Here is a 26,403-nt window from a genome sequence, read left to right as displayed (position 1 = left end):
AGTATTTCTTGTGTTTGCAGCAATCATGTGCTGGCCATCTTCAGGTCAGTTGAAGGATCTTTGGCCTAAGGGGCAATACCATTCATTCACACACTTGCATGGGTAGCACACATACACACAGACTGGCCCTGACCAATCCACACTGAAGCAGATTTACACCCAAACCCATACGCAGACATGCACACTCTTCCACCCATACACAGACACACACACGCGCATTTGTCCTCCTTTTTGGAGTTGCGCTGGGCATCTAGAATCTTTGCTCGGACGCAGAATCGTTTCACAAACTATGGACGCGAAGACTGCTGGTCAAATTATGTGCAGTGCTTCTGTCACTCGTCTGATAATTTGCTGCGCAATTTATGAAGGAACCACGGACTGCCAGAAAAAGAAAAACGTTTTCGCAATCAGGAGGAAATACTGTACATGTTAAGTGGACCTGTTTGCATCTTTCCAGCGTGTGTTGCTAGCCTACCTGTAATATGTCAGCAGCTTGCTTGCCATCGTTTCCCAGTAGGCCTACTTCGCAAAAGTTGTGAAATATAACTGCATAGTTTTTGAATGTCGGCGACTGGCTACAAAACAAAACATGCGTTCATAATACGTGCGTGCTTGAGATGAAACCAGCAGTTTTCAGCAGGATCATGCGAGGAGGACCTGTCTCTTAATTAATTTAAATTTAAAGTCAATGGTTTTACGATGTTTCAGTCAAGCTTTGGTTGGTTTAGATACAACTGGTATGCAAAATGTAAAGTAGTGGATTAACTTTAATTTGCTGTGCTGCATATGGGACAACAGATGCACATAGTAAATTATATAAAGTAGGCCTATTTAAATAGCTTAGTCTAACTTTTCTAAAATATTGAAGGGAATCCAGTCCAGTGCACATGTCTTTGGCAAGTAGCCTAGGCTACTACAGACGCAGGTGAAGAACAGTCAGCCTCAGCCAGTAAGCACAAGCAAATATGTACAGCCAGCTTCAAAAGCAAGCAGCCCAGACCCTAAAATTGGGCATTTATAGCTGTGAAGGTAATTCACACACAATTATTTTTCTTTCATCAAAATATATTTGGTAACTTCTGTAGACATCCAAATTGGGTGGGGGTTAAAATTAGTAGGGAAAAAAAACTATTGCATAAAACAGTTTTAAGTTGTCGTATGTATCTTTTTGCCGTGGTATAGTCTTATTTTTTTTCATTTAGATGTCTTGAAAAGGTCTTAAAAGTCTTTAAATTTGCACTTGGAAAATGTGCAGATACCCTGACACACTCTTCCACACATAAACAGGTATACACATTCTTCCACCCATACACAGACACACACACACACACTCTTCCACCCATAAACAGGTATACACACTCTTCCACCCATACACAGACACACACACACACTCTTCCACACATAAACTCTTCCACCCATACACAGACACACACACACACACACACACGCACACACACTCTTCCACCCATACACAGACACACACTCTTCCACCCATATGCAGGTATACACACTCTTCCACCCATACACAGACACACACACACTCTTTCCGCTTGGTCACTTCTGCTGTTCGGCTGCGGCGGCTGCCTATGGAGATACAAGAGAGAGACAATGAGTTAGGGACAGTGAATGAACACTGTGTGTGTGTGTGTATGTTTGTTATGCACCGAAATTCTGTTCACAAGAGAGGATGCGTGTGTGTGTGCGGATGTTTCTTATGCACAGAAATTCTGTTTTGCACGAGTGGATGCGTGCTTGTGTGTGTGTGTGTTGATGTTTGTTATGCACTGAAATCCTGTTATTCACAAGAGAGGATGCGTGTGAGGCATATGCTCCACAGATGTGATGAGAGCGCCCTGTACCTTCACTTGTGTGTCTGTGTGATCATGCCGCGTAATTCTATCACTTTTTATTTCACCCATCAGTTCAAGTTTGTATCCAGATGTATGAGAGAGTGCGTTTCGTACCCTGAGTTTCTCCAGAAAACCCCCTTTTCCTGTGCCAAAAGCCCGGAGGAACTTTGGGGTGGGCGGCTTGGGTCCGAACAGGGTCACGGCCTTCTTCTTGTCCTCCTCTGCTTTGGCCGCAGCTGGGCCCTTGGCTTTCATCAGTTTCCTATGATAAATGTATAAGATTTAATTTTACAGTAATATCTTGTGTATTAGCTGCATTGTGTATGAACCACAGGACAGTCTTTTATGCAAATTAAAAAAAAAAAAAAAAAACCTGTGTTAACCGCACCTGTGTATTAACACACAGTGGCCAACAGCCCAATGAAGAGCAGAACAGGATCAGATTGGGCTTTCATCATCAAGAAGAATGAAGAAAAGAAATGCATTCCCATGTATAGCCTGCCCCCCTTGTATTCACCTCATAGCTGAAGAAATTTGCAATCAATGTATAAACCTCGGTTAATGGTCAGGGAATTATGCTATATAGCACTAGTACTAGCAGGGTGGACCAACCCCTATGTTAATAGCTCCCAACAGTAAAGCTCATAGGTCAAAGACATGGTATACTTCAGCATCATGGCATCATGCACACCTCACCAGCGTCTTCACCTGCTTGCAATTCAACCCTAGAAACCCCGCCTGCCCCAACACACACACACACACACACACACACACACACACACACATATACATGCTTAGGATATCAACCACTGAAACTAACCCACCCATCCCATTCATTCTGTGCTCTTGCGCCACATTCACATGACTTTCATGAATCATGTACCCCACCCACCAGGTCCAGAATCAATCAGGACACAAATTCCTCGGCTTTACACCTGTCTCACAACACACTTCACATATCACATGTTTCAAATTCATCCAACCTCTAGTGCTCTCTCACACTTTCACTACTCGCACCGCCATTCCACATTAGTTATCACACATCTCAAAGCTAGAGTTGGCACCTCTGGGGTGGTTGCAGGTGGTAGGCGCAGGTAGGTAGGGTATGTGGTGACCGGGCAATTGATCTTACCTGCCCTTTCTTGCCAGCACTTTCTGGGACTCTGGATAGTGAACCAAGATGTCAAAGAGATCTTTCTTTTCCAGCACAAAGAGGTTGGCGAAGCCATGGGCCTTAACGTTTGCAGTTCTGCGGTTGCCTCCATTTGCTGATGACTGCAGCAGACTGTGGGGAGGCTCATGTCAGATATGTCTCAGATTGTACTCACAGGGTCAAATATATGGTTGTACATACAGTCAGTTGGTATAAGTAGACACAATTGTATGAAGTCAGGGTAAGTCAACATGGCTGTACAGAGACTGTATTAGCATGGTGCTATTACCTGATCTCCCCAAACACACAGCCGGCTTTCAGTGTTACGAAGACAATAGAGTTGTCTGGACCTCCTACCACCTGCACTGCCCCTGCTTTAATGATGTACATCTCCTTACCGATGTCTCCCTGCAGAGAAGATGTGCGGTCAGATTTAGAGGAGGGCCACCACCACGCCTGAAACACTTCCCTCACTATGGATGAAGATGATCAAAAACTCACCTTCTTCACCACAAAGTCTCCCGGTAGGTAGATAATGGACTTGAGCCGCAGTAACATGTCAATAAGCATCTGGTTATCACATCCCTGAATTACAAGGTAAGTTAAACCAAGTTACATCAAGGCATTACAATAGAAGACCTATTATACCCATTGAGACAGACTAAAACAACTCTGTCCATATTGTATCAGGACAATCAAACAACACCATTCAAGGGTCTTACCTTAAAGAGGTCTATCTTCTGGAAGGTGGCCAGGTTGATATCCACAGCAATGGCTGTTTTCATGACCAAAGGCATCCGATCCAACAACTCCCCTTCATCTGCAGGCCAACAAATCCACTCAATCAAATCCACCCAATCACACCCAGTCAACCAATTACATCGCACCAAACCCCAAGTTCATGAGTACACATCCCATAAAAGTGCAGCACGATGAGTTAGGCATGAACAGCAGCATTGCTATGCGGTTTTCTGACGCACACATATTGGGAGTTTGCAGTGTTGGGTAGAAGGTATCAATACTGTGATTGTGGTTAGCCTACCCAGCATGCCCTGTGCGTCCCAGGTGTAGTTGTACCAGGTGCGCACTCTCTGCTGCACGACTTTGGGAATGTGGTTGGTGTTCATATAGGCCACACAGCCATCCATGGAGGCGCGGAAGTAGGTCTGACCAGCGGTGGCAGCACCAATGACATCTCGCATCTAAAGTCAATTAAATTAAATGAAATGTATTGCTATTTATAGTGCAGCATCAGTTTTCTATTATTGAAACTGGCAAACTACAGGCACACAAATGCATGGTCACTCATCCAAGAACCGTGAGTGGGCAATCATCGTGGAACTGATAGCCTGCTACTAATCTGGCATAGCTTTACACTGTTGTGACCATTACCACAAGCAAGTGGACAATAACACCAATGTCTCTGCACACGGATTAATACTCAATAATAATCCATTATTCAAAAGTAATAATTCTTAGGACAGTAATTACATGTATGGTACGGCTATATTAACCATTTTACATTAGAAAGTTACCCCCCGCCACACACACACACACACACACTCGTACCACACTTATGCACACACATCTTACCTGTCCAATCAAACTGGAGAAGACAAACACACCCACAAAGAAGTTCACCATTTGGAAAGTGATTTCAAATACTGAATGTGGCTCCGGCAAACCACCGATGTTGATCAGTGTCCGAGTGGCGAAGTAATAGCACCGCAGATACCTGAGAGTCAACAAGAGACAGGAAGAGAGAAGTAGCATTTAAAAATAGAGACTACATTGATTAGAACAGTACATTTGAAAGCATCACTGTCTGTGTGTGGGAGGGACACATGACCCACGCGCTGCCTTCGCCATCATAGGTCCACTTGGACGATCCCAACCCCAGGTAGTCTGAGGCCACGTAATAGATGCAGCCGTTGAGATGAAGTAAGAACAACAGGTAGCAAATAGTACGAGCCACTCTGTTGAAACACAAAGTATTTCTCACACACACAATCCATTGTTGTACTAGAGCGACAAAAGATCAATTGAAATTGAAAGGGAATGCAAAACGGAAGTGAAACTTATTCCATAATACAGTTTTTTTGTAATAGTAGCCCGAATTATTGGGGCCTTATTTATACCCCAGATACATCTGGCCTGTTGTGATTTACCTCCATATGTAAGCTTTCGTCATTACACTCTCTAGTCGATCGCTGAACTCATTAAAAGAATCTATCTGGAAAAGAGAATCACACTTTAACTGCAGCAAAGGATCAAACGTTAATGTGTAGTATGTACAGTATACTACAGAGCATATAAGGGTCAGGTAACTTTTTGAAAATGGCAAGACAAGGAACGTTATAAATTTACCCTCAAAAAGCGATTGAATCGGAACAGAGATGTAAATCCAAACTGGAGACTGAGCACGTCGAATGGAATGATACTCAGCATGTCCGACTGAAAGAGTGAAAGTGAAAGTGAAGTGAAAAAGAAAAAGTGAAGAAACACCACTGGTCTCATCAGCCAGCATCAGCATCAGTCCACTACAGCTTTCACAGCTGGTTCATTCTTTTTGTAAAGTAACTGTATATCTAGTTGGGAATATCAGCTGACATTTAAAATATATACTCATAGGTAAAAATCTCGTCTCACACACACATACACACACACATCAATACATCAGTATTCCAGACTAACCATAACCAGGCACTGTCACTAGAGCTATAGGGCATTATGTACTGGCTAGAACTGTTCTATTTGATTATTAAGTTTATCATAATTAAAACTAGAGAATGTAATTCCAGGGAAGAGTGCATGAAAATGCAAAAATGGCTGCTGAATGAAATATTGTTGAATATTGTCTAAAATATAATCTAAGTAAAAAGATGGAGGTCAGATAGAGAAAAAGCTGGCGGGGAGTCATAGTCGATGACAACTGACAGTTGGATAGGCTGAACAGTTAAATAGTTGAGTAGTTTAAATAGTTAAATTATTTTATAATGACTTATTGTATTGAGGACTTATTTTGAAGTTGAAGTTGAGGACAGAGAAAACAGTTGGCGGGAGTTGTAGTTGATGACGACTGACAGTTGGAATGGCTGAACAGTTATATAGTTGGATAGTTAAAATGGTTAAATTATTTAAAATGGAATTATTGTAGTGAGGAGTTTTATTTTGAAACAGTTGTGGGCAGAGGAAACAGTTGGCAGGAGTCATAGTTGATTACAACTGAGAATTGGAATGGCTGAACAGTTAAATAGTTGGATAGTTAAAATGGTTAAATTATTTAATATAGAATTATTGTAGTGAGGACTTTTATTTATTTTACTTTTAGCAGTTGTGGGCAAAGGAAACAGTTAGAGGGAGTCATAGTTGATGACAAATGACAGTTGGGATAGCTAAACAGTTAAATAGTTGAGTAGTTTAAATGGTTAAATTATTCAATAGGGAATAATTGTAGTAAGGACTTTTAATTTGAAACAGTTGTGGGCAGAGGAAACAGATGGTGGGAGTCATAGTTGATGACAACTGACAGTTGGAATGGTTGAACAGTCAAATAGTTGGTCAAATTATTTAGTAGGGAATTATTGTAGTGCGTACTTTTATTTTAAAAACAGTTGTGGGCAGAGGAAGCAGTTGAACAGGATCTGTAGTCTTAAGAGAGCCATATTGTATGCTTAAAGCCTGAGACAGACCGTTACTGGAGATGGCCGGAACACTTGGCCAGAGCCCGTCTACGGAGAGCCTCCCCACTCTCTATTAATCCCATACAAACCGAACTTGGCTGCAGTTCACCAGAGTTCACCTAGATGGCGATCGCGAGCGAGTCCAAAATACATGGGGTCCTATGGAGCTACATGGCTACATTTATTGTTTTCACCTATTTAACAACTGAAACCCTCAGATTTTATTTTATTTTTCGCAAAATGGATATGGATTATCAATCAAAAGTGAAATAATCCGGGAGTCATGTCCTTTCGTTTTCTTACAGAATGGGTCGTTGTTGCCCATAACACGCTAGCATTGATGCTATGCTATGCTATGATCATGCTAATGAATGACGTCATTGACACGTTTGAAAGGCTTTTTAGAACAATTAAGTGACTTTAAAAAATATAATACTCAACCAAGTGTATTGTCTTTGCCTCCCCTTTCGAATACAATATTTAAATTACTTGAAAAAAAATTATATCCCGAGAAAAGTGGATTTTGAGGGGTACAGCTCCATAGACCTCCATTCATTCTGGACTCGCCCGCGAGCGCCCCTAGATGCAGTACCACACCGGAAGCGTTCCGAGAGTGAAGGTTCTGGCCTGAGACAGACAGTTGCTGGAGGTGGCATAGGATTCTAAGTGCCCTACTGTGATGTCATAATCGCCAATGTTAAGTCTATGGGGACATTTTTAGTAGTTTTTAATTAACAGTTCAAAAAGTATAAAAGTTACAAAGTTGAAATACATAGCTGAAGTCACCTAAGTAAGACCTATGCAACGCAGTTTAAAGGAAGTTTCTATGTCAAACGGTTGAAGCCGCATTAAACGCACAAATACGTAGAAGAAAAATAACTAGAAATGTAATGTCAGAGGAATTACAATAGTGGATGGAAAGCTGCTGGCTTAATGTTGGTGGGGAGACTCAAAAAACATTGAATCACTTAATCTTTGAGTTCATATAAACCGTACCAAAAAACCTTGTGTGTCAAGGCGTTCTTGAGATATAACACTCAAGGTGTTTTTGACCTTGACATTTGACCTTGACATTTGACCTTTGACCTCTAACATCAATTCACTTAGTCTTTGAGTCAATACAAACACTCATACCAAATTTCAGGCATGTATGTCAAGGCATTATTGAGATATCGCGCTCAGAGTATTCATGGACTTGACCTTTGACCTCCAACATCAACTCACTTCATCTTTGAGTCCATACAAACACTTGTACCAAATTTGAAGCATATGTGACCAGGCATGGCAAAACCAGGCACATGTCTCCCCAGAGACATTTTGAGTTATTCACAAATTCTGAAAGTGTAGTTTCAAAGCTATCCAATGATGTCTCACTCATGGAGATCTGATAATATTTGAATAAGTTGTAGCCATTTTAAAGTATACACATCTCAAAGCTACAAGCTGAGAAATCAGGGTTTTCAATTTTAACTACTTTCTCCCTCAATCCGTGGGGGGGGGGGGATAAAGTAGTCTAAAACAAACATGAGATCACGTTTGCAAACCATGTTATTTTGAATGAACACCCAGTGCAAGGCACCAAGTTGGCAATGGATTTAGCAGGTTTAGCAATGGATAAAATAGTCTAAAACGCGAACTAAACAAACATGAGATCACGTTTGCAAACCCTTATTCAAATTAATTGCCCACCGAAATTATCTGTAATGGGTTTTGGCTAGTAGCCTATGGTGCCAATAGCTAACGACAGTAGGCCTACGTTAGGTAGTAGCAATGGATAAAGTTTGTAACACACAAACTTTATCCCCGTCAAATGTAACTGTGGAAATAGCATCTGATATCTTACGATCTAGTTCCTCTGCTGCCAGACCGAGAGATTCTTCATTGTTGTAATTATCTTCGGCTAAGGTCAGCTCTAGATTAGGGATGATCTCCAATGTAATAAAGTCGCCTTCATCATCAGATTCAGGTCATCTGCAATCCGCTGTGCTTTGTCCATCTCCATTCCAATTGTAAACAAACAGCATGCTGGTTCAGTAAGTAGCCATGAGGTTACTTCTAGCATACAGCTGATTGGCCGACAAAACAAAAGGTCACGCCCAATTCAAACGCTGGTTTACTTCCTGAAACTTAACCATTTTCAAAGACAAAATATATACTTTTAAAGCAACCAACGCTGTTATCTGAAACATGGAATTGCTTCTTTAGGACTTCAACTTGCACATTCTGCAAAAAACGAAAATAACTCATTTTGAAAAAAAAAAAACTTCAAAGTCGTTTTTCGCGACTTGCGTCTCTGCGACTTGAGCCTGGTTTTGCCATGCCTGGTCACATATGCGTTTGAAGCCGTTCTGGAGATATAATGCGCAAAGCATGAGAGATGGCTGTGACTTTTATTTTGACACATGGGAAACACTTAAACAGGATGTGTAGTTTTAGGGAGCGCCAGATTGTATGCATTAGAAGCTGAGACTGTTGGATTCACAGGTGACACCTGTGCCAGTGTTCTGATTAGCCCGAGAACTACTCTGGGAGCTTAACGAGCGCAGCTGGCTTTAGGCCATGATGACATCACAGCCATTCAAGTATATGGGAGAAAAATTTGCTTAATCCCCTATTTCTCAAAAAGTATAAGAGGTTAGAGTCGCATTTACTCTTGAAAAGGTAAAAAGAAAAGGTCATAATAATAATAATAAGAAGAAGAAGCCAGGAGATTTTAAGATAGTGGATTCCATCCACTATAATAAGAATAAATCGGATAACAGTAGAGTGCATTTTCATGCCCTCTAATAATACAGGTGGGTCTCAAAAAAATTGATTATCGTGGAAAAGTGTATCACCCCCCCTAATTTATTTCAAAAAGTGGATCTTTCATATATTCTTGATTCATTAGATATAAGGTGAAATATGTCAAAATATGTCATTTTTTGTTTTAATCTTGATGATTACAGCTTACAGCTCATGAAAACCAAAAATTTGTATTTCAAAATATTAGAATAGAGGTTATAATACAGAATTTTTTTTTTTTGAGCCTTTAAACTCTTAGTCTGGTTCAGTAAACACAACCACAAGCATGGAAAAGACTGCACACTTGATAGTTGTCCAGAAGGCACTCATTGACACCCCCCACAAGGAGGGTAAGCAACAGAAGGTGGGCAGGGTGTTCACGGAGTGCTGTATTAAAAGCATATTCATGTAAGATAAGACCGCTATCAAAGCAACCTGGGCTTCCATAACACCTCAGCAGTGCCACAGCTGATTGCCTCCATACCGCATCACACCAATGCAGTAATTTAAATTCAAATTCAAATTCAAAAATTAATTTATTAATTTAATTAATTATTAATTTAATTAATTCAAAAGCACCCCAACCAAGTATTGAGTGCATAAATTAACTATTTAGATTAGTCAGATGAGGTCATTTATTTTCAAAAGGTCGACATTTCTGTATTATAACCTCTGTATTCTAATATTTTGAGATACTCATTTTTGGTTTCATCAAAATTAAAAAATGAATGAAAAGAGGCCAGCCTTACACAAAGTACACATGCAGGGTTGACCATTTTAGTACACTTGTATGACTACAAGATTTAAATAACATTAATTTAGAACACAACACAGATACACGTGCACACACAGAAACAAACCCTAAAGCGTGGAGATGCTCTGTAGTTGACTTTAGTCTGCACCCGGTCTTTCTGTGAGAGTGAGAATGTCAGTTGGTAAATGTCTCCACACATGATTACTAATATACCCATTTTCCCCATCACTTACAATAATATCGCCACCTTTGACGAACTGAAGCCGTTGCTGAAAAATTACAATATCGGCAACGTTAATGAGGTCAGACAAGATATCAAATACGATCCAGAAGGGTATTGACCACGGAGTGTGGTATGGAAAACACAAGCGTGCCGGAGCCAACCAGATGTTGTAATTATAGACGAGCGTCACCACAGTGAGCCATTTCAGATAGCGTCGATCTGGTGGAGCAAGCAAATAAAGACATAAAAGAAAAAGTGTTAAAAAACAGAGCAAAATGAATGCCAGTGAAATGGCTTTATTGTAATACGCTTTGGTCTATATCGGGCTTCTTGAGATTCTAGGCCTACTGTAGTGTTACTCACCTGTAAACGGGTCGATTGTATTTCCCAAATATGTGTCCATTTTGTCCTCAATGGGCGCAAATAGTTTATCGCAGAAGTCGGCGCAGATCTTTGATATGGAAGGCCTCTTTTTTGGCTCTAGCGCCTCCTTCTCCTCCTGCTCCTTCTTCTCTAGGGCCTTTTTCTCTCTCTCCTTCTCTTCCTTCTCTTTTTTCTCTGCTGCTTTCTTCTCTGCATCCTCCTTCTTCTTCTTCTCTGCCTCCTCTTTCGCAATCCTGTCTGCTTCCTGCTTTTTCAGCCAGTCGCAGACCCGGTATACAGGTGCTGAGGACAACACAGAGACAGGTAAGGATGGATAGTCTACAGAGCCAACAGGTCTACAGAGGATGCCATCTCAAACCTCATGCACACCACCTTAACTCACCTGGAGGAGGGGAATGGGAATTATGTAAGGATGCTGTTCATTGACTTTAGTTCAGCATTCAACACGTAGTACCTCTCACCTTGGTCACAAAGATGAAGGCCTTAGGACTGAACACCACCCTGTGTCACTGGATATTTGACTTCACTGCTCCACTCCCCTCCCGCCCACACACACATCTTCACTGTCATCACTCACATACATCATACATACAGTACTCTGCTTGCAATAGTAAGTCCCTTCACCCATACTTGCAGTACACTGCCCCCCCCTCTCCCCTACATACACAGCACATTATTTCATCAGGAAGCTTCTCCAACACACATCCCCAACATACTCACAGCACACTGCACCGCCCCCCCCCCCCCCCCCCCCCCCAATACACAGCACATTGTCTCATGAGGAAGCTTCTCCAACACACATATTGCACACTGCCCTCTCCCCACATACACAGCACACTATCCCATATCCCTTGTCATCCCCCCAACACACACACCAAGACCCCTGGCAGTTGGGTTAGCCCCTTGAGCCGTGGATCTGCCCAAGGTTTCTTCCTTGGTAAGGGAGTTTTTCCTTGCCCCTGTTGCTCTTGGGTGCTCCTTGTTGGTGCCCTCCCCCCAATCCCAAACCTCCCCCACCTTTCTTATGCAGCCCTTGCCACTTAATCTACTAAACCCCTCTTCTACTGCACTTTTTACCACCCCCCCCCCCCATAAATGCACAAATAGGCTGACACCAGACATAATTTCACTGCATTTCTTACTTCCAGTAACTATATGCATGTGACAATAAACTTTCTTGTATCTTGTATAGGAGGTGATTAACCACGCTAACATTCATTACAATGAGAGTCTGAGGGTTTTGCTGATTGATGATATTACAAACAGTGGGTATAGTATGAGATAGGGTTGGGGGGGGGGGATTAGGGGGGGCATGAACAATATATAAATAAAGAAAAAACACTATGCTACAGGAAACAAATTAGAACCACCATCTGAAATGGTCATTGGCAAATGCAATCAAACATAATGCACAAATAAGTAGCCTGTGAGAGGTGTGTGTGTGTGTGTGTGTGTGTGTGTGTGTGTGTGTGTGTGTGTGTGTGCATGCCTGCGGGTGTATTTGTACAGAAGGTGAAAGAGATCACTCACTGACAGGTGGACTGTGCTCTGGCGAAGAGGCATAGGGGTCAATGACCTTTTCCTTGTATATGACTGTACGTTCTCTTATGCGGCGAACAACATCCCTAAGACACTCGTCTGCATATCGGTTTATCACGATTGGCCGTGGCTTCTCTGGGTCCCTGAAGAAGATATCATCATCATCATCATCAGTAAATCATCATCATCATCATCCTCTGTAATAATAATCATCATCATTGGTAATAACAATAATAATTATTAAGTGTGCTTGCAAAGCAGCACACTTATTGTTCTTCTTAAGTTTTATTATTATTTTTCCCGTCTCGCTAATTTTTTGTCAGCTCTAGCGCCTAGGCCCTTTGAGACAGAGACACCGTTCCAACTTTGAAACGTCCGGTCAGTACCGGTGTAAGTTGCTCGCGAAGATGACGTCAGGTGGGCGTGTCGTTCGTCCGCCATATTGGATTGAACAGAAAGCGAAACTACATTTTCACAAGGTCACAAATTTGGTCCGACCGCCACGAAACTTACATTATCCTTGGACCAAGCCTCACAAAAGTTACCAGGAGGATTTTTGATTTTCGAAAGCGTTTGCCCGTCACAGCCAAACGAAATCGGCGGCGAAGCTCCGAAACAGGAAGTCGTCCATATCTCAGGAACACTGTCACATATCGATACCAAATTTTGTATTTGAACTCGGGACTCCAATGTGAGGGTGCATAAGCTAAAAAAAAAGAAAACATTCAAAAGTTTCCAGCATTTGGCAAACCACCCCCCGTATTTGGTAACTATCACCTCCCACATTTGCAGTTGTACTGGTACATCTATCACAATGCCTTCCTAGTATGCACAATGTCTCTGGGCAACCTTGCCCAATTATGAAATCCTTGCTCTGCCATGGGATAGTTTGGACTTACAAACTGAAGTGATAAAGAGAACATTAGCTATTTATTGCTGACGTAGTACAGTTATTTTCACATTGACGGTATTCAAATTAAATTTTTCATTATTGTTAAATATCATGATGGGAGAGTATTATTAAAAATGTTACAAGTATGCAAATGCATATGTTTACAGGCATTTAGGTTTTACTGTGTTGTTTTGTTGTAAAGACATGCAAGGCATTCTGGGCCGTAATGAACAGTGGTCGGCAGCACTCCATTGGCTACGTATGAATAGGTGTTTCTGTAAACCTAGGGACAATAAACAGCTATCTCTGTTACAAAAACGAGCTGGTAATCGCTCATTGAAGAGGGAACTATGATAAAAAGATTGTTTTCCTAAAAGCATGGAGTTGACGAAAGAATAAGCAAGCAATGTCACGTTAATGTTAAATAGCCTACATCTGAACGCTAGGTGGCAACGTTGTATTACATTTCACTAGTGTACTTGAAATAGGTGTGAGCTTCACAAGTAAGGAAGGTGCAAATATTATGTAATTTATCATGGGAAATTATTGGAAATGTTATTTCTTGTTTATTCTAATTGCAAACCACACACATCCATTTGTAATCACACGTACACTTTTAATACCTTGAAAAGACTCTGATTTTGTTTATTTGATGTTGCCTAGCAACGCATCCTTCAGAGCAAAGATTCTAGAACAGAGTTTCAGAGAGACACGTTTTGAGTTCGTGGCCAAGTACCTAAAATATCTGTTTCCATGTGTATGTGCTGGATGGTGTGCTTCCTTTATGAAAGTAAGTGTTTTATAGAGTTACAGACATAATGAGTCATGTTGTAGTGGTCCACATAAATGTGCCCCTATTGTTATTAGAATACTAAGTGGAGATTTAACATCATTTATTTCTTGTGTGGCTAGAAGCTAACTATCTATGTCATAGGGAGGAGATGTTGCTGTAACGTTATGGGATTTATGTTGCTTAGCGTAATGCCATGGTCATTTGATATGAGATGCTTGTACTCGTAACTTCGTCACTCGTAACTTTTAGGACTCCTTTTTTTTTTTACTAAAAGTAATTCAGGAAGCATTTTAGCCCTAAAAGTAGTGCCTGAGTCTGTGACAGCTTAAGCGAGGACTCCTAATAAGACCGATTCACAAACAATGTTTTGTGGTGGCATTTCACGTCGCGATGTTTTGAAATGCATCTAACAATCACGAGGGAACAATTTTGCATTGTAGGCATAGGGATGCAGTAACACCACCAACAACAACCAAAACTAGCCTACTCATTGTTTACATGTACATTAAATGTAACGTTTCATTGTGAATCAAATTAAAAGATTCTCCTCTTTGCAAACGTTTGCATAGGCATATGGTGACAGATTAATTTAATAATGTTGCTGCGTGAATCACGGTAAGCGCGAATGAAGAGGCCACTTCTTAATGGGACTCACTGTATGGAAGTAGGCTAAGTAAAATAGAGATGTTTAAAATAAGATAAAGTTAGGATATGCCCGCTTGACAACGGCAGAGATAACTGGCCTTTGGCCATAGCAACCATCCATTTAGAACGACTGGCCTTCATAGCAACCAAGGATCTTAGCTGTAATTCATGTAGCTACAGTATGCATGCAATGCAATGCAAAGTATACAAAGGTGATGAAATATACAGAGACAGGTCAAGAAATATAGTGCAATGTAGACAGTAGTATACAGTTGATTTACAGAAGGTGGTTTAGAGTAATATGAATTAAATATAAATATGTGCAGTGTATTAGCAGTTATCTCATACAATAAGTAGAATAATGTATGTAGATGTAGCAGTAACATTGTAATAGTAGAAATAATAATATAGATATATGCAGTGTATTAACAGAATATAATAAAACAGAATAAATATGGATATTCAATATGACAAATATATAACAGATATGTACATAACATACAGCTATGTGCAGTGTGGAAACAGTGTCATTGTAGTGCAGAAACAACATTATAAGAGTAGTAAGAATAAGTCTATGTGCAGGATGAATAGTATAAAGATCAGTAGAATAACTATGTATAAATGTAATTACAGTAGGCCTATGTACATTTGTAAATAAATAGAAAACTATGGGTGAGAGGGATAAATTAATTTTATTTAATCGTAAAAGTAAATTGCATTCAATTAAATTGCAATTAAAAATCTTTCCAGTAGGCTTTAATGTCATGCAAAAAGTACAACCAAAGTTGAGCTTGATCAACTAGAACGTCTATAAAGAACCAGAACTTGAGTGTAACAATGAAGAAGTCACAGAATGTCAAATCCCTGCCCCAGACCTTAAACCTATACTGAACTCTTACATCTCAGATAATTGGCAATCTGAATGGGATTAATGTACCAACAACAAGCAAGGAATGTGAATTTTGGCACATGTTCATGATCCACTGGGTCGTTATGGGCCACACAAAATACGGTGTTGCTAAAATTACTCCTATTGTGGCTATTAGAGACATGCGTTCATGAGTATCCAGCTACATTCAATGAGTTAAGTAAAATACATTCACACACAAAAAAAAAACATCACTAATGTTGTGGACATTCCTTTATTCTGAGATACATCAATAGGCTCTCAAAACAATCCCAAACAGACATAAGGTCTTTATAGAGCAAATCCATATAAATTATTTGTCAAATAAACCAGTAAAACAGAATTAGGGGATGGAATATATAACATTCACACTCATAGCTCATATTTTTAAAATGAATCAGTAAAAAAGTATCCTGACAAACAGGATACTTTATTTTTGCAGCCAATCACTGCTGATGTTTTATTTTATTGATTTGATTTTAGTCATAGAAGCTAAATTCGAAGGCAGGGCACAGGTAAAATCCAACGAACCGCATTCACCCCGCAAGGCAATAGTTGAATAGAGCTTTTGAGGTATTGCCACTGCTCCAACACTGAAAGGCACTGTTAGAATGCTTGGATCAAGCCAGGTTCAGCATAGCGTATGTCACTGTCTGCTCACGTTGGTGACCGGACCAGGCCATGCACACTTTCGCAGTTCCCGCCAGAAATGCAGTCTAGTTAGTTATATTCATTCTTGTTTGATCCTCATTTTACAGAACTAAATTTCACCCAGTCTTGAATTGTGTTTGTAGTACTATTATTCAAACATCATCATCATCATCATCATCATCAGTCATAACAATAATGATTCTCGTTTGATCCTCGTTTTACAGAACTAAATTTCCCCCACTCCTTAATTGTAAGCTGTTTGCATTTTAATTTAAACAAGGATGATGTTACATATTATTACCATATTATGACCATAAATTAAAGCTGACCGTGAGCAATAGAGGTCATTTCATTCAAATGTTTTGTTTGAGTATGTCTCTCTGATTTGCCGTGTCGACAGAGATCCATCTGCACATCCAGCAGGCAATCAAGATAATGCGTCTGGCTTTGGTTAAAATCAACAAAAGAGTTTTTAGTTTAGTTTAAATCTGTCTGGTAGTTTATTGGCATTACTGTATCTACCAGTTTACATCCAATATTCTTCATAATTAATTATATTTAACCCTTTGGTTATGTTCTGCTTATATATGCAAAATATAATAATTACTGGTATCTGGAATGCATGTGGATACAGAATAAAAATGTTCTTTGTCAGTCTAAAGGGGTTGCCCACACAAACAGAAATTCGCACAGGAACTCCCAGAAGGCCTTTCTCTGCACGTGTGCACAATCCCCAGGCCATCTTAATACAGCTAATCAGCTAAGCTCCTTTGGCTCCTCCGGGAGTCACAAGCTACAGGTCAGAGAGTGGACGTGGCCGGCAGACCCATTATATAAGCACCGGCCAAGGGACTCATTCCACTGTCTGAAATAGCATGGGGTTTTGCTACTTATTGTTACGTTCCGCAATCAAAATAGCTCAGCAACTTCGTCTGGGTCTGTGTGTGTGTGTGAGAGTGTGTATGTGTGAGAGTGTGTGTGTGTGTGAGAGAGAGAGAGAGAGAGAGAGAGAGAGAGAGAGAGAGAGAGGGGGGGGAGAGAGAGAGAGAGAGAGAGAGAGAGAGAGAGAGAGAGAGAGAGAGAGAGCATGCGTGCGTGTGTGTTGTCTGCTTTCACTCACGCCTCGGCCACCTCTCCTTCAGCGGCAGGGGCCCCCTCAGGCTTCGATGGCTCTGGAGCAGGAGCAGGAGCAGGAGCAGGAGCTGCCCAACAGACAGGAGACCAAACACACCCGTTAGAATGACCGTTTGAGCACGCCAGCTCCCCAACACGGCCCCATGTGGGGCTCCTTTTCACTGGCTTTACTCCTGGTGTACACCATATTTTGTCCCACAGTTCAGTTTTGATCTTTGAAAGTCAACCTCCAGATTACGTTGGTTCTGCCCATCACAGCTGTGCTCTACTGGCTGTTTATGTGTTAATTGTTGATCATGTTGATCAGCTGTGGTGTACAATTTACCAGTGTCTGCACATGGTCTCTAAAATCAGTTGGTAGATTGAATAATTGTTTCACGTTCCTATTCTGCTCCATTCCCACTTGAAAAAAGTTCTGTAATGTTGTTTATTGGGGCTGGATACTTTGTTACATCATATTCATGGGTTTCATCAGGTCCCTTTCCACAGGTGTATAAAATCAAGCACCTTAATTATCAATGCAGACTGCATGGTGCTTGATTAATACACCTGTGAAAAGGGACCTGATGAAACCCATGAATAGCAACCGGTCAGCATGTTTGCATTAGTGAGTAACAAACATTGGTGCAGCATATAGATTTGGTGATGCCAACAGAGAGGAGAGGGTGATCCAATCTAGATCGCTTATGAGTTGTCCTGAATTTAGAATAATCCTTTATTGTCTTGAACAGCAATGGGATTTGTTTTTGTAATTCAATAACATTCAATTATTGCGTGTTATGCATATGGTATTGAGAAAAATAATATAATAATAATAACAATAATAATAATAACAATAATAATAATAATACATTTTATTTAGAGCGCCTTTTATGTCACCCAAGGTCACTTTACAAATAAACAAAAAGGTTGTTAAAATTATAGTCATCTCAAAAAAAAAAAAAGTAAAAGTAAAAGTCAGTCAGTCTATAAGCCATCTTGAAGATATATGTTTTAAGTCTGTTTTTAAAGTCAGTAATTGAGTCACAGTGTCTGATGTAGTCTGGCAGTAGTCTGATGTAGCAGTGTCTGATGTAGTCTTGACTCGACTTGACAATGATTAAACCTATATGAGCAAATTTTATTATGAAAGCAAAATGGAAAAGACCTAACACTGATGATTCCTCTCAATGCTCCCACTTGCAGAATAATAGCTATAGTTCATGCATGAGAATTTAGCCTGAATTCAGACTTTCACTTTGCTCACCTTTTAAGTTGGGGCCCATTGACTTTTAGCTAAATAAGCATGTGCGCTATAAGCTAGCTACAGTAGACCACATCGCATTCTCTTCATGCCTGTAACTTCTCAAGTAGCATCTCCCATCTCTGGGCTATGGGGTCAACCTAGGTGCAGTTCACCTACACAATGGGCTGTGAAGGCATCACAGCTAAGGTCTGTGATCCTATTTCATTGCACTGTTGTATTTCATCATTTGTCACTCTCTCAGAGATCACAATTACTTCACACAGCACCTGAACACACTGAAAAAGGCACTACCCCCGAAACGTATCTATAAAATTAGCTGCCTAGACTTTACCCAGGACTATGGTTCTTCTTGCATACATTTAGTAGGATGCTAACATGCTATCAGTGTTTTGCATTTATCACTAATAGGTTCCTGATTTTGAAGAAAAAAAAATAAATTACTTTAGCCAGTTATGATATTATACTCATTATTCTCATTCATTTCATTCTTATACATGAGATGATAATGATATTATACGCATTATTTTATTCACAGATAACAGAGGGACATCAAGAGTCGATCAATCAAAGCCACAATGTCCACTTATTAGAATGGTCAAAATGCTCAAGATCTAGCATGTTATTTTATACACATCCACTGTCATAACTCCCTCTTCACCTACCGACTGTACACCTCTACATGGCTTTAACACCATTGTCAAGTTTGCAGACGACATTACGGTAATTGGTCTCATCAGCAACAACGATGAAACGGCCTACAGGGAGGAGGTCCAGCACCTAACATTGTGGTGCACTGACAATAACCTGGCTCTCAACACCAAAAAAGACCAAAGAGCTCACTGTGAACTTGGAAGTCAGCACACACACCCATCCTCAAGAAGAGGACTGAGGTGGAGCGAGTCACCAGCTTCAAGTTTCTGGATGTCCACATCGCTGAGGACCTCTCTTGGACCCTCAACACCTCTACCCTGATCAAGAAGGCTCACCAGCGTCTCTTCTTCCTGAGGAGACTAAAGAAGGTCCACCTGTCTCCTCAGATCCTGGTGAACTTCTACCGCTATACCATCGAGAGCATCCTCACCAACAGTGTCACAGTATGGTATGGTAACTGCTCTACCGGAAAGCACTGCAGAAGGTGGTGAAAACTGCCCAATGCATCATCGGTTTCACACTACCCTCCATCAAGGCCATCCAGGGCACCTGATGCTCTGCACCCCGGTGACAACCAACAAACTTCTTTTTGCACTTCTGGTTAGACGCAAATTGCATTTTGTTGTCTCTGTATTTCTACTCTGCACAATGACAATAAAGTTGAATCTAATCTACTGTAATATAGATAGATAGATAGACACTTTATTGATCCCCAAGGGGAAATTCAAGGGTCTCAGTAGCATACAGACATTACACACAACATGCACTTACAGCATAAAAGGTAAACATAAGTATAAGTATAAACATATAACTAAAATCCACTGTACAATAAAGACAGTAGAAGATAAGACAGATAAGAAACCTAACAAAACTAAATACTAAATACACTTGTAGCACTTGTGTTGTGGACCAGTTAAAAGCTACACATCTGAGATTACTAGATTCTTGAGCCGTGTAATAAGTAAAAGCTGAACCCGAGATATGGCAACTATAAGCACTTTATTTTGTACAGTTTCCCTTAGTTTTGTAAATGAAAGAAAATAAATGTGTGTAATTATTAGTAAAATGTGGCAATGTATGATGTATAGATGTGGTGTATGTAAGGCAGTATAATTGTAAAAATGACAAATAAACACTTTCCCAGTATCAATCAATCACCCTTCAAGAGCAAGTGCAATTCAATCAGTGCAGTTCAGTAAGTTTGTTAAAGTAAAAAAAAGTCCTTTTAGGTATTAAAGAAAATGTTGAACTATAAATAAATGCAAATGTCCCCTATGGTATAAACAGAAAATTCAAAAGTAGTTTCCTTTGGGCTTCTTGTGTGGGAAGGAACGCTTATCTGTAATCCGTGTGCTCTGCTTGAAGTTCACGCAGATGGTGAAGAAACCTGATCAACTGCAGCAGGCTGGGCGGTCGACACGCTGAATATCTTGGACAGGCTCGCCATCTTAGCTCGTCTGGAATCCACTGAAATCTTCTATCCGTATAAAAAACCAATCGAAGCTCTTCTCGTGTTGAAACAAAATAAAATATCTTCTTGGTGCGTAATATTCACCCCTTGCAAGTGATGTCACGTTTTGTTCGCGCCACAGCAAAATAGCCTAGTGGACGGCAAGAACACGAATCAAATCAATGGGTTGTAATCACTGTCTATGGTTGTAATGGGACATATCGCACAGCTAGGAGATTATAGTGAGATTTAACCGTAGTAATGCCCTTCCACGACTGTTGGCTTATTGTTTGGAATACAACAACATCCCATGTTCTTGCATAGATATATTTTGGTTTGTTTTCTTTGTGTTTCGGGAGTATTTCAAACAGATAATACCTTTCAAGTTTTTTTTTATTTCCTATTTCTTTCAATTCTTTAACTTAAGACATGTAAGAAGTAAGTTTATTCGCTGGGCAACGTACAAAGTGACGAGTTACATTAGCCCTAGCACTATGAGCTACGATAAACGTTAGCTAGAATAGCTAGCTTCTAAGTGTGGCAGCTGAGTTATTATTTCATGTTCTGATATGACATTCTTAACGTTTTGACTATGTTTCAACTGATAAAAGCAAGACAAATAAAGTAACCAAATCGCTTTGCAATGTTTTAGTCCAGAAATACTTATGGGTGTTCATTTCCCATAATGTTAATTACAGTAGCCTAACGTTATACGACCTAACGTTATCTCCCCTTGCTGTTACCACCAGTTTTAATAACTTTACATTTGCGATCATGACCCATTTCATCTAACAACACCACTGGCATCTTCTTTGACTATCAGACCTCAAACAGCAATACATTGAACTACAAAGATGTTAGAGTAATGGTGTTCAGTTCATCATAATCATTATGACATAATGTAATTTGCCGTCCGTCTCCTATCTTTTTGCCGTCCAGCATGGAGCCGTCACGTGACTTGAGTCACGTGTCTGCAAGGGGTGAATAAGAGACTTAAAGTTAAGAAGTAGAAAAGTTATCACAATAGATATTTCTAGACGTTATAAATGTGTAGTTATATCGAATATTTTCTTTAGTTCAAGAACGTGACGTTCTGTGCTCGGACTGCAAAAGCAAGAGAAAAATGATCGCGCATGCGCGGTGCCTTAGTGGCACTGAATCTAACAGTGCTACACACTATATAAATTAAATTTAAAAAGTCCAATGTGCTTGAGGGTGATCAAGCATAAGACGCTTGTGGTGACAGGGCCGGGACTGGTAAGGTGCTCATGGTGAAGGTGCAAAAAGTAGTCCAACATTAGTCCAACAGTTCAAGAATAAGGTCTAGAGACCAGCATAAATAATATGGACAAATAGGAGAGTAAAGTATAATGTAGACAAGGTAATATGCAAGAACAGGTTGAGGTAATAGGGTTATAGCCATTCATTCATTCAGTATTGTAGCAGAAGCCTGACCGCAGCCATTGATCATGTGTGCTAATATAGCATGAAAAACAGTGTAGGAGTAAAACAGTAGTGAAAACATTAGGCTGTGGACATTAGTAAAACAGTAGTAAAACAGTAGTAAAGCAGTAGTGGGCAGTCAGTACTCAAACATGGAGAGGGTGGAGAGGCAAACAGACTAGGCAGAGAAGTCTATCTCTCCTCTTCCCTTTAGTGAGGCATTGAACAGTTCAATGGCCCTGGGCAGTGGTGGAATGTAACGAAGTACAAATACTTAAATGTACTTAAAGGAGAATTCCGGTGTGATATTGACCTAAAGTGTATTGAAACATGATACCGAGTGTGAACGTATGTCTCATAGCCCATAGTTTGGTGCCCTCTTCCTGTCTTGCTTTCGATTTTTGAGTTTTGATAATGAGCAGCAGGAACAAATTGAACCCACGTAAATGACAATAGGCTATAGGCCTGCTATCCGTCAGTTATGCTTAAACCTCGTTCTTTAATGCTGCCAAACAGAACATCCAGCTGAACTATAGTTATGAACAGTACTTTAATCATTTCCATATTTAATTTTACGCACATATTTAATTTGCGGGAGTGCAGTGAATCATCGGTTTGTCCCGCACCCGCGAACGCACCTCTCTCATCCCGTCCGCTCCTAGCCTAGAAATCTAGACGCACCCTAGCGGCGGCAAATTAATTTGCTCAGCCTGTACACATTTCAATGATATAGGATGGCCCGCCAGGCTAGCCCGCTCCCGCAAAGAGCTTTCAAAAGTTGTACCGCGCCGCACTCTTTTGCGTCGGGACCCGCGGGTCTACCGCGGGAGTGCAGACCTCTATCCTAGAGTGTTTAGGCTATAATGTTTATAACAATTCCCGTGCTATTAATGGTTTCTATAGAGTGTTTATAATGTTTATAACAATACCCGTGCTATTAATGGTTCCTATTGATGAGTGTACATATTGTGAATGTGGATAATACACTGTGAATTTTGAATGTTAAAAGTTGCATTTGGTGAATAAACTCTTTGGAGAGGTTGATAAACTCTATTTCTGAAATATCAGAGGTGGGTAAACTGTGTTTACTTGCGTTTAGCCTCCACTACAGCCCTGCACGCAAGTGATAACACACATGTTAAAGCAGGTCCATGAACTCTACTCACCTGGTTTGGCCTCTTCTTTTTTCTCTTCCTCTTTCTTCTCCTCATCTTTCTTCTCCTCCTCTTTCTTCTCATCTTTCTTCTCCTCCTCTTTCTTCTCCTCCTGTTATTACATCCAAGAACACAAGCCTTTGAAATTACTTCGGTTTCAGCCTGAAAGCCACATTATCTAGTAATCAATGTTTGGGCATTATATAATAAAAGCCCAAACCTTGAGTGGAAAACAAACTCAGTGTTCTCAGTGTGACTGAACCATTAAAAGTTTGTACAGCATTCTCATTGATTTTCTACAAGGCCCTAGATAAAAAAAAAAGTGCAAAAAGAGTAAGGGTAGTATAAACTTGTTTTTGTACGCATTTGTCATGTCTCAATCATGATTTATTTTTTGAATGAAAACTCATACAATGTAACCAAGTAATTGTATTTACAGTATGTATGAATGAAACATGGTACATCATTGGCACTTTATACACAACATGACTATACTGAGATATTCCCACATTGATCTTTGTGTTCCTACTACATACCATTTTAGTCCTATGGACATTATTTAATATTTCATCCTTAATATCCTTAATATCTCATGTGTATTTGTTGCAGAGACTTCAAATATTGGCTCAACATTAATAAAGTATTTGCAGACAAAATAATGATTGGTGCCATAAATACAAAAGAATAGTTTACAAGACCCTCAACATCACCAGTTTTGCACTTTTTTTCCATATCTAGGGCAAAAACTGATGGGCATGCAGTACAAACCTTTATGTCTTCCACCCTACAAAGTCTGGGCTAGAAATAATACTTTTCAAGATGAGGCATTTTTGAAAGTGTACAAATTATACAAAATCAAGGGTAATTTTTTTTTTTTTTTATCAAAACATTGGAATTTAACAAAAATATTTTACAGGTCTTAGTTTTGGGACTGGATTTAACATGGAATGACCCAGGGGGCAGATTTCACCTGTTGGTGTTCAGGTGAGATGTCTTGCTCTGCATTAAAGATTAGCGTCTTTAATTAGCCTGCTCTACAGAACAGTGGATAGCCACTATTTTGGTAGTTTCACAATCAGGTAAACACTTGCCATTTTACACATATCTGTATAGGCCTTGGATAACTGAATGTTGTTATGAATGACTAGGAGCACCTTGACAATTGAAAAAAAGAAGTGCAAAAATAGGATTTGCTGGCACAAAACTTTCAGTCATTTTTAGTAATCTTCAAATTACCATTTTAAAAACTACAACACTTAACAATAGTTTACTGTGGGTAGAAAACTGGACTACACTCAGACATTCTGTAATATATTATGATTTTGCTGTCAAAGCAAGCAGAGAATTATCATAATTTTAATGGAAATGATGGGTATTTGAAATATGGTCCAAATTTCAGTCAATCATAAGTTCGGAACTAATAACTGACTTGGTTTCAAACCAAGTACAAGCCTACTAACAAAACTTCCACATATAATAACTGATATAGTATTATGTATTCATTTTATCACTGAAGTTTTCCGACAAACAGTTTTTTCCCACATTTCCATACATATACTATAAAAAGTGCATTATATATGATAATGAAATTTACTTAAATTGAATCGGTCTTACTTAAGTTATGTTAACCCAAGAAACAATAATAAATACTACAAATATTGTATGCAAATATTTAACCTGATGGCAAAAAGCTATATTTCTTTCAGATGTCCACTCTAACACACATTTAAAATTAGAAGTATACATATCTAATAATTGACCATTTGGCATCAAACATCCTTTTTACCCTTCAACAGAGCAAAACAAACAAAATAAACAAACAAATTTCAAGACAGTTTCATTTTTAGGATTGGGGAAGCAAAACATTTAGTCTGATTGTGAAACTACCCATTTTATTTCACAATGCTCATGACTGATATCAGCCCACTATACAACATTCAGTCAGTATATCCAGTGTACTCATTCATTCACCTTCATTTTCCTATAGGTAGTAGTAAACTGTTTTAAAGCCACGTACATAAATGCATAGATAACCCCACATGGAAATAGCATTAGCAGAGCTACCTATAGCCATGACAGCCTAGCGGTCTGAGGAGATAGCCCTAAGCCCTGAAACACAGTTTCTAAACACAAACTGGAATACAACAATCGACTTCCCCCACATCCAGGGCACACAAAGCCAAACAACATCATGCATCTAAGAATAATGAAATAGTACAGTTCAACAATAAGTATAGGACTACGGTTATGTCCATGCTTATGAAGGACTGATTTGGTTTCCTTGTGAATTATTTGCATATATACATTTACGTGGTTACTTGACTATGTTGTTGTGTGGCTGCGAAATTATGTGATTTGTGTGTGTGTGTATGTGTGTGTGTGTGTCTGTGTGTGTGTGTGGTGTGTACTGGATATGAGAGTCTTACCTTAGCTGGCGGAGCGGGAGCAGGTGCGGGGGCCGGTGCTGGGGGCTCAGCCGGCGTGGGGGCCACGGGAGCCCTAAAAATCTTTGTGAGTTTGCTGAACATGGCTGCCAATGCCTCACGCTCTACAGCCGAGGTCCCATCTGGATTTATCGGCTGACCTCTCCTCCCTCCAGCAGGACATTAATGCCTTTAGTCTCATTAATTCCTCCACTGAGGATGGGGACTCTAACACAGCCACAGCCAATCACAGCTCTGCCTCCACCATGCCTGGCTCTATCGACCTATCAGTGAGTTGCATCTAAAGTTGATCTACTCTATGCCTGCCTAGTTGATCTACACCTGTCATCACCTTCTCCTACTATGTCAGACTTAAGTATAGTTGACTTCTGGATATTTACATTTTGAACAGATGATTATTACTAGATGGCATGAGGGCCAGAGCATACTGCAGGGTGTTAAAACCGTGGCAACAGTGAGTATAAAATGGTTTGTTGGGTAGTGCATTCCAGGAACTGTTTGTGTGGTCAGTCAGCCTATTCTTATCTGTTGATCCCATGCTAACAGCAGACAGAGGAGCAGCCTTACTTAAGCAGTCACTACAGCAATCGGAGTAAAGGGATTACCACAGTGACAGAGGGAGA

At 40.1% G+C, this 26,403-nt stretch overlaps 1 protein-coding gene across 1 annotated transcript; it reads right to left on the bottom strand.

Moving 5' to 3' along the window:
• Window positions 1-1,194: 1,194 nt before the first annotated feature.
• On the bottom strand, window positions 1,195-25,864 carry cngb3.1 (cyclic nucleotide gated channel subunit beta 3, tandem duplicate 1). Its single transcript, XM_042068824.1, has 18 exons — window positions 25,763-25,864; window positions 17,592-17,664; window positions 17,379-17,460; window positions 12,362-12,513; window positions 10,811-11,113; window positions 10,458-10,666; window positions 10,331-10,381; window positions 5,371-5,457; window positions 5,172-5,236; window positions 4,857-4,979; window positions 4,597-4,738; window positions 4,046-4,205; window positions 3,726-3,823; window positions 3,505-3,588; window positions 3,293-3,411; window positions 2,983-3,135; window positions 1,965-2,112; window positions 1,195-1,584 (listed from the first exon to the last, which is right to left on the bottom strand). Exons 1-18 carry the CDS (start codon window positions 25,862-25,864, stop codon window positions 1,555-1,557), a joined length of 2,181 nt encoding a protein of 726 aa, XP_041924758.1. The 3' UTR covers window positions 1,195-1,554.
• Window positions 25,865-26,403: the final 539 nt, after the last annotated feature.

The sequence above is a fragment of the Alosa sapidissima genome, chromosome 17 (genome assembly GCF_018492685.1).
Source record: "Alosa sapidissima isolate fAloSap1 chromosome 17, fAloSap1.pri, whole genome shotgun sequence".
In the NCBI taxonomy this organism is placed as follows: domain Eukaryota; kingdom Metazoa; phylum Chordata; class Actinopteri; order Clupeiformes; family Clupeidae; genus Alosa; species Alosa sapidissima.
The sequence above is the reverse complement of the archived record's forward strand: the minus strand, read 5'-3'. Positions and strand labels throughout refer to the sequence as shown.